General features: G+C 47.2%; 1 protein-coding gene across 1 annotated transcript in view; it reads right to left on the bottom strand.

Moving 5' to 3' along the window:
• LOC120995283 (protein argonaute-4) overlaps nt 1-12,252 on the bottom strand; it is a 67,527-nt gene extending 55,275 nt beyond the window's left edge. The window contains exon 1 of the mRNA XM_040424382.1: nt 11,922-12,252. Within this exon, the coding sequence (XP_040280316.1) occupies nt 11,922-11,940 (19 nt within the window). The 5' untranslated portion in view covers nt 11,941-12,252. The remainder of the gene's footprint in view (nt 1-11,921) is intronic.
• Nucleotides 12,253-14,713: the final 2,461 nt, after the last annotated feature.

Below are 14,713 nucleotides of genomic sequence, written 5' to 3'. Positions count from 1 at the left end.
ATCAGGGCAGCATGGGGCTCTGATTGCAGGCTTGCCATGGGGGGACTGATTTGAGGGCAAGGCTGACTGACTTGGAAGGGTTCTTAGCAAAATGTGCAGCATTTTTTGCGCGGATCCCCATTACAGTCAATAGGCATCCAGCTATGACAGATGCAGCCAGTTTACTACGGCAGTCTGTTCCTCCACCGGAACAAACTACACATTCTGGCAGAACAGCCTGCAGGAGCATACTTATTGGGTATAGCTGTATACAACTAGCTATATGCTCTCATTGACTAATGTGGTCCAATGCCATTTGGCCATGTTCCGGCATACATGCTGGGTATCATCCAAAGCTTTTTTTTGTCCGGCCAAAACCCATCTGGAATGCTTTAACAAGGCCGGACCCCATTACAGTCAATCGCTGCAGCAGCCGGCAGTATCCAGCTATACCTGATACGGCACATTCCGGCTGTGAAAGAAGCCTTGTGTGTGCGCGCAATTATGTGCTATACCACTAAGGGCTCTTTCACACTTGCGTTCTTTTCTTCCGGCATAGAGTTCCGTCGTCGGGGCTCTATGCCGGAAGAATCCTGATCAGTTTTATCCTAATGCATTCTGAATGGAGAGAAATCCGTTCAGGATGCCTTCAGTTCCGGAACGGAACGTTTTTTGGCTGGAGAAAATACCGCAGCATGCTGCGCTTTTTGCTCCGGCCAAAAATCCGGAACACTTGCCGCAAGGCCGGATCCGGAATTAATGCCCATTGAAAGGCATTAATCCGGATCCGGCCTTAAGCTAAACGTCGTTTCGGCGCATTGCCGGATCCGACGTTTAGCTTTTTCTGAATGGTTACCATGGCTGCCAAGACGCTAAAGTCCTGGCAGCCATGGTAAAGTGTAGTGGGGAGCGGGGGAGCAGTATACTTACCGTCCGTGCGGCTCCCCGGGCGCTCCAGAGTGACGTCAGGGCGCCCCACGCTCATGGATGACGTGATCGCATGGCCACGTCATCCATGCGCATGGGGCGCTCTGACGTCATTCTGGAGCGCCCCGGGAGCCGCACGGACGGTAAGTATACTGCTCCCCCGCTCCCCACTACTACTATGGCAGCCAGGACTTTAATAGCGTCCTGGGTGCCATAGTAACACTGAACGCATTTTGAAGACTGATCCGTCTTCAAATGCTTTCAGTTCACTTGCGTTTTTCCGGATCCGGCGTGTAATTCCGGCAAATGGAGTACACGCCGGATCCAGGCAACGCAAGTGTGAAAGAGCCCTAAGGAATAAAAATATTGTTTTTATAAAGAAATACGTTATTTTAAGAAGGTTATTCTTATTAGAGTACTCGATTGTTCATAAAAATAAATAGATAGAATACTCGATTACTAAAATAATCGTTTAGTGCAGCCCTATACCCAATAGGTGCTAGTCCCACCACTAGGTCAAGCCCATAGCTGGAGAATGGGACAAATGGTCTCATTGTCCACATGGGAATAACCCTCTCGGCTGGAGCTGGAATAAATGTACAGACTAACTCCAGCATCAATAGAAAATTATTAATTACCAGTATTAGTACTGTATTCATTATTTCTTGTTGCATATTTACTTTCATAGGAATCTAGTATGTTTTGAACCATAGAAATTTGTTCTCTCCATCTGCGGCCCTTTTATTAAAAACACAAAAGTGAAAACTAGCAGGGCTGTATAGTCAGAACCAGTCTGGAAAACATAGTAATCAGAGTTGGACATGTGGGTTAAATGGGTTGTCAGAAAGTTTTAAAAATCTCAGAGCAGAACCAGACTAATAAGACCTTTCACACGAGCGAGTTTTCAGTCCGGATCTGATGCGTGTAATGAAAGCATAGCATTCGGGCTGAATCCTGACCCATTCATTGCAGTGGGTCTGTGTACATGAGCATCATTTATCACTGATGCGTTGGGGGGGGGGGGGGGAATAAAAAAAATAAAAAATAAACCATGTTCTATATTTTGTGTGTTTTTCACGCAGCGCTGGCTCCATAGAAATGAATGGGATTTGCATGAAAAATGGAAGTTATCCAGATGCAATGTTTTTCACTGATAGTTGCCAGAAGATGCTGAGGGTTGTTTTTTCAGTTCTTTGGGTTATTTTTACACGTGTGAAAAAAACATTAAAAACTGATGGCATCTGTTTGGAAAAAACAAACACGGATCTCAAAACTAATTTTTTTCCTGAACAGAACGTGACAATCCAAATCGCCCATGTCAAAGACGCCTAAAAGAAAGAAAAAAGCCTAACTCATCTGCTAAAGGTTGATCCCTTGCAGCACTGTGGGTCCAGTCCCTGAGGATACAGATCCCAGTAGGACCGAAAGCGGCAATGTCATGTGGTCAACTGCCGCTCATGCATACATCACAGTGATCATGTGCACGTACATGGCAGGTCACATGTACTGTCCAGAGGGGACCAGAAACGTCAGGGACAGGAGCATCAGCACTGGAACCAGGACAATTTAACAGTCTTGAACAGACCTTTAACCACTATACACCAGGATATAAATTTAGCTGCATGTCATCCTCCAGACATGGCCTGTGCGCTATCCACATTTTATTTGCAGAACCATTGTTTACAATGGGTCCATGGTCCGCATTTTGAGGACACCTTTTTGCAGAATGCACATATGAATATGAAATCAATGCAAAATATGGATGCCACACACTCATTTTATGGATCCACAGTCTGCGGACCACAAAATACACATGTCATGTGCACGAGGCCTTAGGCCTCATGCACACAGCCGTTGTTTTGATCCGCATCCGAGCCGCAGTTTCGGCGGCTTGGATGCCGACCCATTCACTTTAATAGGGGCGCAAAAGATGAGGACAGCACTCAGTGTGCTGTCCGCATCAGTTCAGCGAAAAAAATATAACTTGTCCTATTCTTGTCCGCGCTTTGAGGACAATAGGCAGTTATATTAAAGGCTGTCTGTGCCGTTCCGCAAAATTGTGTTCCCATCTATGGCAGAGGTTACATTAAAGGTCACAGATTCAGGACAAAACAATGCTATGTGCCGCACTATTTTGTCTGGCAGAATGGACAGACTAACAGGAACCCAATTGACCTCAGTTTTTAGGGTTTAACCACTTCAGCCCCCAGTGCTTAAACACCCTGAAAGACCAGGCCACTTTTTACACTTCTGACCTACACTACTTTCACCGTTTATTGCTCGGTCATGCAACTTACCACCCAAATGAATTTTACCTCCTTTTCTTCTCACTAATAGAGCTTTCATTTGGTGGTATTTTATTGCTGCTGACATTTTTACTTTTTTTGTTATTAATCGAAATTTAACGATTTTTTTGCAAAAAAATGACATTTTTCACTTTCAGTTGTAAAATTTTGCAAAAAAAACGAGATCCATATAGAAATTTTGCTCTAAATTAATTGTTCTACATGTCTTTGATAAAAAAAAAAAAATGTTTGGGTAAAAAAAAAAATTGTTTGGGTAAAAGTTATAGCGTTTACAAACTATGGTACAAAAATGTGAATTTCCGCTTTTTGAAGCAGCTCTGACTTTCTGAGCACCTGTCATGTTTCCTGAGGTTCTACAATGGCTAGACAGTACAAACACCCCACAAATGACCCCATTTCGGAAAGTACACACCCTAAGGTATTCGCTGATGGGCATAGTGAGTTCATATAACTTTATTTTTTGTCACAAGTTAGCGGAAAATGATGATTTTTTTTTTATTTTTTTTTTTTCTTACAAAGTCTCATATTCCACTAACTTGTGACAAAAAATAAAAACTTCTATGAACTCACTATGCCCATCACGAAATACCTTGGGGTCTCTTCTTTCCAAAATGGGGTCACTTGTGGGGTAGTTATACTGCCCTGGCATTCTAGGGGCCCAAATGTGTGGTAAGGAGTTTGAAATCAAATTCTGTAAAAAATGACCTGTGAAATCCGAAAGGTGCTCTTTGGAATATGGGCCCCTTTGCCCACCTAGGCTGCAAAAAAGTGTCACACATCTGGTATCTCTGTATTCAGGAGAAGTTGAGGAATGTGTTTTGGGGTGTCTTTTTACATATACCCATGCTGGGTGAGATAAATATCTTGGTCAAATGCCAACTTTGTATAAAAAAAAAATGGGAAAAGTTGTCTTTTGCCAAGATATTTCTCTCACCCAGCATGGGTATATGTAAAATGACACCCCAAAACACATTCCCCACCTTCTCCTGAGTACGGCAATACCAGATGTGTGACACTTTTTTGCAGCCTAGGTGGGCAAAGGGGCCCATATTCCAAAGAGCACCTTTCGGATTTCACAGGTCATTTTTTACAGAATTTGATTTCAAACTCCTTACCACACATTTGGGCCCCTAGAATGCCAGGGCAGTATAACTACCCCACAAGTGACCCCATTTTGGAAAGAAGAGAGACCCCAAGGTATTCGCTGATGGGCATAGTGAGTTCATGGAAGTTTTTATTTTTTGTCACAAGTTAGTGGAATATGAGACTTTGTATGAAAAAAAAAAAAATAATCAGCATTTTCCACTAACTTGTGACAAAAAATAATAAATTCTAGGAACTCGCCATGCCCCTCACGGAATACCTTGGGGTGTCTTCTTTCCAAAATGGGGTCACTTGTGGGGTAGTTATACTGCCCTGGCATTTTCCAGGGGCCCTAATGTGTGGTAAGTAGGTAAATGACCTGTGAAATCCTAAAGGTGCTCTTTGGAATATGGGCCCCTTTGCCCACCTAGGCTGCAAAAAAGTGTCACACATGTGGTATCGCCGTATTCAGGAGAAGTTGGGGAATGTGTTTTGGGGTGTTATTTTACATATACCCTTGCTGGGTGAGAGAAATATCTTGGCAAAAGACAACTTTTCCCATTTTTTTATACAAAGTTGGCATTTGACCAAGATATTTCTCTCACCCAGCATGGGTATATGTAAAATGACACCCCAAAACACATTCCCCAACTTCTCCTGAGTACGGCGATACCAGATGTGTGACACTTTTTTGCAGCCTAGATGCGCAAAGGTGCCCAAATTCCTTTTAGGAGGGCATTTTTAGACATTTGGATACCAGACTTCTTCTCACGCTTTGGGGCCCCTAGAATGCCAGGGCAGTATAAATACCCCACATGTGACCCCATTTTGGAAAGAAGACACCCCAAGGTATTCAATGAGGGGCATGGCAAGTTCATAGAAATTTTTTTCTTTTTGGCACAAGTTAGCGGAAATTGATATTTTTAATTTTTTTCTCACAAAGTCTCCCGTTCCGCTAACTTGGGACAAAAATTTCAATCTTTCATGGACTCAATATGCCCCTCACGGAATACCTGGGGGTGTCTTCTTTCCGAAATGGGGTCACATGTGGGGTATTTATACTGCCCTGGCATTCTAGGGGCCCTAAAGCGTGAGAAGAAGTCTGGAATATAAATGTCTAAAAAATTTTACGCCTTTGGTTTCCGTGAGGGGTATGGTGAGTTCATGTGAGATTTTATTTTTTGACACAAGTTAGTGGAATATGAGACTTTGTAAGAAGAAAAAAAATAATAATTCCGCTAACTTGGGCCAAAAAAATGTCTGAATGGAGCCTTACAGAGGGGTGATCAATGACAGGGGGGTGATAAATGACAGGGGGGTTGATCAATGACAGGGGGTTGATCAATGACAGGGGGTTGATCAGGGAGTCTATATGGGGTGATAACCACAGTCATTGATCACGCCCCTGTAAGGCTTCATTCAGACGTCCGTATGCGTTTTGCGGATCCGATCCATCTATCAGTGCATCCGTAAAAATCATGCGGACATCTGAATGGAGCTTTACAGGGGGGTAATCAATGACAGGGGGGTGATCACCACAGTCATTGATCATGCCCCTGTAAGGCTTCATTCAGACGTCCGGATGCGTTTTGCGGATCCGATCCATCTATCAGTGCATCCGTAAAAATCATGCGGACATCTGAATGGAGCTTTACAGGGGGGTGATCAGGGAGTCTATATGGGGTGATCACCACAGTCATTGATCATGCCCCTGTAAGGTTTCATTCAGACGTCCGGATGCGTTTTGCGGATCCGATCCATCTATCAGTGCATCCGTAAAAATCATGCGGACATCTGAATGGAGCTTTACAGGGGGGTGATCAGGGAGTCTATATGGGGTGATCACCACAGTCATTGATCATGCCCCTGTAAGGCTTCATTCAGACGTCCGGATGCGTTTTGCGGATCCGATCCATCTATCAGTGGATCCGTAAAAATCATGCGGACGTCTGAATGGAGCTTTACAGGGGGGTAATCAATGACAGGGGGGTAATCAATGACAGGGGGGTGATCAGGGAGTCTATATGGGGTGATCACCACAGTCATTGATCACGCCCCTGTAAGGCTTCATTCAGACGTCCGGATGCGTTTTGCGGATCCGATCCATCTATCAGTGGATCCGTAAAAATCATGCGGACGTCTGAATGGAGCTTTACAGGGGGGTAATCAATGACAGGGGGGTAATCAATGACAGGGGGGTGATCAGGGAGTCTATATGGGGTCATCAGGGGTGATCAGGGGCTAATAAGGGGTTAATAAGTGACGGGGGGGGGGGGGGGGGTAGTGTAGTGTAGTGGTGCTTGGTGCTACTTTACTGAGCTACCTGTGTCCTCTGGTGGTCGATCCAAACAAAGGGGACCACCAGAGGACCAGGTAGCAGGTATATTAGACGCTGTTATCAAAACAGCGTCTAATATACCTGTTAGGGGTTAAAAAAACACATCTCCAGCCTGCCAGCGAACGATCGCCGCTGGCAGGCTGGAGATCAACTCTCTTACCTTCCGTTCCTGTGAGCGCGCGCGCCTGTGTGCGCGCGTTCACAGGAAATCTCGCGTCTCGCGAGATGACGCATATATGCGTGACTCTGCGCAGGGCTGCCACCTCCGGAACGCGATCCTGCGTTAGGCGGTCCGGAGGTGGTTAAAGGGATTCTGTCATGACATTTTAGGCTTATAACCTAAACATATGGCCAGGTCCGTACTAATAACCTGAATCCGAAACGGTCCTTGTTAAATGTGCCTGTGGCTCTATTAGCCCAAAAAACAGTTTTTTATAACCTGTTATTCACCTACCTAAGGTGCCCAAGGGGACGTCGCTTCATACAGTGTGCCCGGCTGCACCCATCTCCGTCTGGTGCCAAGCGCCACCTTCCCAGTTGAAATCGCCGCCCTCACCTCAGCCCCGCCTCCGCAATCATCCGGTCCCTCTGCCAGATCCCGCGTGTGCGCACTAAGCATAACCTGAGGGACCGGACGATTGCGGAGGCGGGGCTGAGGTGAGGGGGGCGGCAATTTCAACTGGGAAGGCGGCGCTGGGCACCAGAGATGGCTGCAGCCGGGCACACTGTATGAAGCGACGTCCCCTTGGGCACCTTAGGTAGGTGAATAACAGGTTATAAAAAACAGTTTTATGTGCTAATAGAGCCACAGGCACATTTAATAAGTACAGTTTCAAATTCAGGTTATTAGTACGGACCTAGCCATATGTTTAGGTTATAGGCCTAAAATGCCATGACAGAATCCCTTTAATGGGTCTCTGTGTCCATCATATACTAGATTCAGGGCTTCAGGTTTTCCTCCCCCGGTTTTCTATTCCAACACCAGGACAAAAAAAATAAATCATTGAAAATGTATAAATGGGTATTATGTCCGTCTTCATAACTGCACTGAATGATTCTTCTGACTAACTACAGATACAATGATGGTGAGCTTTCTCAGTCCTGGGCATAGTTCCCACATACAGTGCATTTTGTTATGTTGCGGCCTTGTGCTAAAAAGAAAAAATATCAAGTTTCCACCCATTAATCTGCACTCAATCCCCCATAATGAGAAAGCAAAACTGAATTTTAGAAATTTTTTCCAATTTATCAAAAAGGGAAAAACTAACTTTTATATGGACATAAGTATTCAGATCCTTTCCTACTACACTTGAAATTTAGCTCTGGGGCCTCCCATTTCTCAGAATAATCTTTGAGATGTTTCTAGGCCTTGATTTTAGCCTACCTGTGGTAAATTTAGTTGATTGGACATTATTTGGAAAGATACACCCGTCTATATAGCCTAACAATGCATAAGAGCAAAAAGCAAGCCATGAGGAGGAAAGATCTGCCTGTAGAGCTCAGACACAGGATTGTGTGGAGGCACAGATCTGGAGAAAGGTACAAAAGTAATTCAGTTTCCCAATATCACACTGACTGGCCTCCATAATTCTTAATGGAAGACATTTTGAATATCAAGGACTCTTCCTATCGCCGCCCCCAAGCTAGGTAATTGGGAGAGAAGGGCCTTGGTAACAAATGACCAAGAACCCATTAGTCACTATGACTGAGCTCCGACGATCCTGTGGGCAGATGGGAGAAACTTCAAAAAGGCCGACTGCTGCATTGATTATCAACTAATCTGGACTTTATGGCGAGTGGCCAGCCAGAAATAAGCTTCGCCTCAGTAAGAGACACAAAAGTTTGCAAAAAAAGCACACCTAAAGGACTCACTGTCAGAAACAAGATTCTCTGGTCTGATGAAACCAAGATTGAACCTTTTGGCCTCGGTTCTAAGCTTCATGTTTGGAGAAAACCAGTCACTGACTAATACCATCCGTACAGTGAAGTACAGTGGTGGCAGCGTCATGCTGTGGGGGTGTTTCTCAGCAGCTGGGACAGGAAGACCAGTCAGGGTAAGGCTACTTTCACACTAGCGTTCGGAGCGGATCCGTCTGATGTTTCATCAGACGGATCCGCTCCTATAATGCAGACGTTTGCATCCGTTCAGAACGGATCCATCTGCATTATTACTTAGAAAATTTTCTAAGTCTGAAAGTAGCCTGAGCGGATCCGTTCAGACTTTACATTGAAAGTCAATGGGGAACGGATCCGCTTGAAGATTGAGCCATATAGTGTCATCTTCAAGCGGATCCGTCCCCATTGACTTACATTGTAAGTGTGGACGGATCCGCTCGCCTCCGCACGGCCAGGCGGACACCCGAACGCTGCAAGCAGCGTTCAGGTGTCCGCTCACTGAGCGGAGCGGAGGCTGAACGCTGGCAGGCGGATGCATTCTCAGTGGATCCGCCTCCACTGAGAATGCATTGGGGCCGGACGGATGCGTTCGGGGCCGCTCGTGAGCCCCTTCAAACGGTGCGCACGAGCGGACACCCGAACGCTAGTGTGAAAGTAGCCTTAGGGAAAATCTTAATGGAGCAAAGTACAGAGATCTTCTTAGGGTCCATTCACACGTCCGTTGTTTCTTTCCTGATCTGTTCCGTGTTTTTGCGGAACAGATCTGGACCAGTTCTGTACCCATTCATTTTCAATGGGTCCTGAAAAAAAAAAAAAAAAAAGACATTGAGCTGTCCGATTTTTTTCAGGACCCATTGAAAATGAATGGGTACAGAACTGGTCCAGATCTGTTCCGCAAAAAACGGAACAGATCAGGAAAGAAACAACGGACGTGTGAATGGACCCTAAATGGAGGTCTGATCCAGAGTGCTCTGGACCTCAGACTGGGCAGAACCTTCCAACAAGACAACGACCCTAATCACACAGCCAAGACAACACAGGAGTGGCTTACGCTTGTAATACACCAGGCGATTATAGAAATGATCTGCCTGTATAATACTGCCACCAAGCAAACACTTGTTCATCGGGCTCTTTCATCAGGTTTAAAATCATGGCAGCAAATTGTGCTGTGTAATCCTGATCTACTGCTGGCAAGCAATGATTCAGTATGGGGACAAGAGATGGCATGGCGACTGCTCCTCCCCATATTGAGGAGGAAATCATTGCAAGCAATAGCAGCGGTCTCCTCCACTAGGGAGCAGGCCATTTCTGGGACGGAAAGCTTCCCTGCCGACAATCACCTGCCTGATCGCATAGGGCAGGGATGCCCAACCTGCGGCCCTCCAGCTGTTGCAAAACTACAACTCCCAACATGCCTGGACAGCCTACAGCCATCTGTCTAGAGCAGGGCATTGCAGGAGTTTTAGTTTTACATCAGCTGGAGGGCTGTATGTTGGGCATCCCTGGCATAGTGTAATACAGCCTTTAGGGACAACTCAGTGAGTCTCCTTGAGTGTCCCAGCCAGAGCCCTGACTTGAACCCTAATCAAACATCTCTGGAGAGACCTGAAACCAGCTAGCATCTCAGAACCGAAGCAGAGTCCCGTTTCAAGTTTTAAAGCACTATTTCCACTTTAAAAATCAACTACTGAAGTTATTCAATAAAGTCACATGCAACTTTGTGAATAACTTACTTTGGCTCATCAGAGCCCATACATTCTAACACTGTACAGAGACTGATCTTCGTACAGTATTATTCTTAAAGAGGACCTTTCACTAGATTAAAAAATCTAAACTATACAGACATGTAGAGCGGCGCCCAGGAATCCCCCTGCACTTACTGTTATACCTGGGCGCCGCTCCGTTCTCTGGTTATAGCCTCCAGTATCTTCATAGTTAGGCTCCACCCAGTGGAACCTGCCGGTGTCTCATTCTTCCATGCTGTAGCACTGGCCAATCGCAGCGCTCAGCTCATAGCCTGAGGGGTTTTTTTTTTCTCTCAGGCTATGAGCTGAGCGCTGCGATTGGCCAGCGCTACAGCATGGGAGAAAGACGCCGGCAGGTTCCCCTGGGTGGAGCCTAACTATGAAGATACCGGAGCCTATACCGGGAGAACGGAGCGGCGCCCGGGGATAACAGTAAGTGCAGGGGGATCCCTGGGCGCCGCTCTCCATGTCTGTATAGTTTAGATTTTTTAATCTAGTGAAAGGTCCTCTAAGTTTTGAATGACGCTTCGCTCAACACTAGTAAGGATTTCCAATTTTCTGTCTTCACGATCATTATGGGGTAGGAAAACTGGATTTTGTTTATTATTTTAGCACAAGGCCACAACATAAGGGTACTTTCACACAAGCGTTTTTGTTTTCCGGTATTGAGTTTCGTCACAGGAGCTCAATACCGGAAAAAAAAAAAACTGATCAGTTTTATCCCCATGCATTCTGAATGGAGTAATCCGTTCAGGATGTCCTCAGTTCAGTCCCTCTTACGTTTTTTGGCCAAAGAAAATACCGCAGCATGCTGCATTCTCTACGGCCAAAAATCCTGATCACTTGCCGGCATTAATTTCTATTGAAATGCATTAATGCCGGATCCGGCCTGAAGTGTCCCGGTTTTGCGCATGTGCAGACCTTTAAAAATGAGGTGGAAAAAAGATACCGGATCCGTTTTCCCGGATGACAACCGGAAAGACAGATCCGGTATTGCAATACATTTGTGAGAAGGATCAGTCTCACAAATGCATCCAGATTGCCAGATCCGGAAGGCAGTTCTGGCGACGGAACTGCCTGACGGAATCCTCTGCCGCAAGTGTGAACGTACCCTTAAATGTGAAAAGTAAAAGCAACTGAAGACTTTACCAATGCAATGTGAAAGCAAACACAAGTTGCTAGTACTGTGCAGGAAGCAGAGGGAGGGCGCCACTACAAGGAAGTAAGAGGGGAAACAGCACCACTTGCGCACTAATATTGTGCAATCTGGTGAGGTGTGTTGTCACCACGCACCCCGCATCAGCTCTGCTCCCACACATTCCAGCAGAGATCTGCAAGTCCCTACAACAGGAGGATCAACCTGGAAAATAAAGGAAAACTACTAGATGTAATGTGCACATAATGTGGCCTGCCCTTTAAACGTGCACAGGCGGCACAACACGCAGATCCCCGCACGTACCACTCAGACATGAGGGGCACTGATCTGGGGACACAGGAGGGGTGAAGGGTGCCGCTCTGCTAATCGATCACCCAGCTCCAACCGTAAGCCCCTATATGGAGCGCTCAATGGATTCCGACCTGCCCCAGGTGAGGCCTACCCACCCCCGGCTTTCCTGGCCTAGACTGAGCCACCCAGGCAGGACTTACCGGGCCCCACCGCCTCCATCTCCGCAGCAGTCCTCTCCGGGAGTCTCTTTTTCTCCGGAATATTTGCTCCGGGTGGGGGTTCCTCCACGGACAGAATCGGGTCTGGGGGAAGGGGAGAAGCCTCCGAACGACGGGGCGCCTCAGCTGTCAGGGAAGTGTTGCACCTCAGCGCCAGGCGGCGTGCGGGAGAAGGGGATCTCTGTTGCGGGGGAAACACGGAGGGTGACGATAGTCGCTGATCAGCTGTGCCCGTACGGCGACACCGAAGACGGAAAAGAGTGGGGGCCGAGCATGTAGAGCGGGGGCGCGCACTGGGGCTGCGGGAGCGCGCAGCGGGTTCTGGAGCACAGCTCAGTCCTAGGGAAAGAAGGAGGCGGAGAAGGAGTGGGCGAGGGTCTTCTCACTGTATATCGCCTATAAGAGGGGCGCCAGCTCGCCGTATATCACCTATAAGAGGGTCTCCACTCACTATATACACTATAAAAGGGTCTCCCCTCACTATATACACTATAAGAGGGTCTCCCCTCACTGTATACATATCACCCATGAGGGTCTCCCCTCACTGTATACACATCACCCATGAGGGTCTCCCCTCACTGTATACACATCGCCCATGAGGGTCTCCCCTCACTGTATACACCACCTATGAGGGGCTCCACTCACTGTATACACCGCCTATGAGGGGCTCCACTCACTGTATACACCGCCTATAAGAGGGGCTCCACTCACTGTATACACCACCTATAAGAGGGGCTCCACTCACTGTGTATATCACCTATAAGAGAGGCTCCAGCCAGTGGCATACATCGAGAAGCAAGGGCCCCATAGCAAGGATCAAACCAGGCCCCCCACACAGAACAGTAGGGTTTCCGCCTAAATCCTTTCAATGACCCTTGGGCCATTTTTCCCACTGCCTTATTTGCTCAAAGTTGTTCCTTTAGAGCAGGGATCAGCAACCTTCGGCACTCCAGCTGTTGTGAAACTACAATTCCCAGCATGCTTCATTCATTTCTATACGAGTTCTTAGAAGAGCAAAACAAGTATGCATGCTGGGAGTCAGGGGAGGGCTGGCAGCCTTAGTCCTGGGGGGCAAATCCAGTCAAGAGGCCCATTTTAGCCCCGCCCATTATTAAAAGCCCCTCCTACATTTAATAGGCCACTCCCAACACACACTGTACAGCTGACATTCTATAGTTGAGGCCTGTCTCTACACATCATACGGAGAGGGGAGGGTCTGTCCTGGCTGCACTGCCTGCTTATATAACAAGCTACAGCCAGGACGCTCCTCCGCTCTCCTCCTTCCCCTGATCCTGCTCATTGCCTGTGGTTCCCCCCCACCATCTGCCACCCGCCCGTGGCCTGCTGCCCCCTTTGGCCGTCCTCACCCAGCTCTGAATCCTCCTTCTGCAAATGGCAGGAGGTGGAGCCGAAGCATCTCCTCTCCTACATAGCGCCCCATACCTCTTACATCCAGTGATGTCACCTTTGTTGTAGACGTTCTCTTTCCTCATCTTCTCCATTCAGACCAGACCGCCATGATGATTCTTCAGCCATCTCCCATCTCTGCAGAGATTAACAAACAGACATTAGTTTCCTGCCACCCCCAATACTATACTGCAGAAACAGTACCCCTGGGAATACTACTACCACACAGATAGTGCCCCCTTAAACAATTATTGGCACACAGTGCTCTAAAAAATAACTGCACCCAAATACTAATAGTATAAAGATAATGTCCCCCAAAAATAATTGTGCTAAGCTGATACTGTGCCAGGGTGCCCCCAAAATCCCACCAATATAAATAATTCTCTGCCAGAGCACACTTAGTAGTAATAATGCCCCTATAGTGCCCTAGTAATCATGTTCCTCATAGACCCCCAGTAGTAGTAAAGCTCCCCATAATACCCCCTAGTAGTACTAATTTTCCCTATAATATGACAGTACATGAAATACCCCCGCTTAGTGCCCGCAGTTGAGCTAATGTCCCCATAATGTATGCCAGTATAAAATACCCCTATATAGTGCCCCAGTAAATGCACTCATACTGCTCCTCTCCCCCTTCCCCATAGTGTCCCCCATAATATGGCAGTAAAAAAATGCCCCTTAGTACCCCCAGCAGATGCCCCTATAGTGCTCCTCTCCCCCACAATGTGCCAGTAAAAAAATTCCCCTTCTTAGTGCCACCATATGCCCCAATAGTGCTCCACTCCCCCATAGTGCCCCCAAATAATGTCCCATAGTGCCGCTCTCCCCTATAGTGCCTGCCATAATGTGCCAGTAAAAAATGCCCCCTTAGTGCTACCAAATGCCATAGTGCCCCCCATAATGTTCCAATACAAAAGGCCCCTTTAGAGCCCCCACTTCCCCATAGTGCCCCCAAATAATGCCCCTATAGTAACACCAGATGCCCCATAGTGCTGCTGTCCCCTATAGTGCCCCCCAGAATGTGCCAATTAAAAAAAAAAAGCCCCTTTAGAGCCCCCAGATACCCCCATAGTGCTCCTGTCCCCCATAATGTGCCAGCAAGAAATGCCCCCATAGTGCCAGCTCCTCCAATAGTGCCAGCTCCCCCCATAGTGCCAGCTCCCCCCCCATAGTGCCATCCCCCTTATAGTGCCAGCCCCCCCATAGTGCCAGTTCCCCTTATAGTGCCAGTTCCCCTATAGTGCCAGCCCCACCCATAGTGCTAGCTCCCCCTATAGTGCAAGCCCCCCCATAGTGCCAGATCCCCCCCCATAGTGCCAGCTCCCCCTATAGTGCAAGCCCCCCCATAGTGCCAGCTCCTCCCCCAT

The sequence above is a fragment of the Bufo bufo genome, chromosome 3 (assembly GCF_905171765.1).
Source record: "Bufo bufo chromosome 3, aBufBuf1.1, whole genome shotgun sequence".
In the NCBI taxonomy this organism is placed as follows: domain Eukaryota; kingdom Metazoa; phylum Chordata; class Amphibia; order Anura; family Bufonidae; genus Bufo; species Bufo bufo.
The sequence above is the reverse complement of the archived record's forward strand: the minus strand, read 5'-3'. Positions and strand labels throughout refer to the sequence as shown.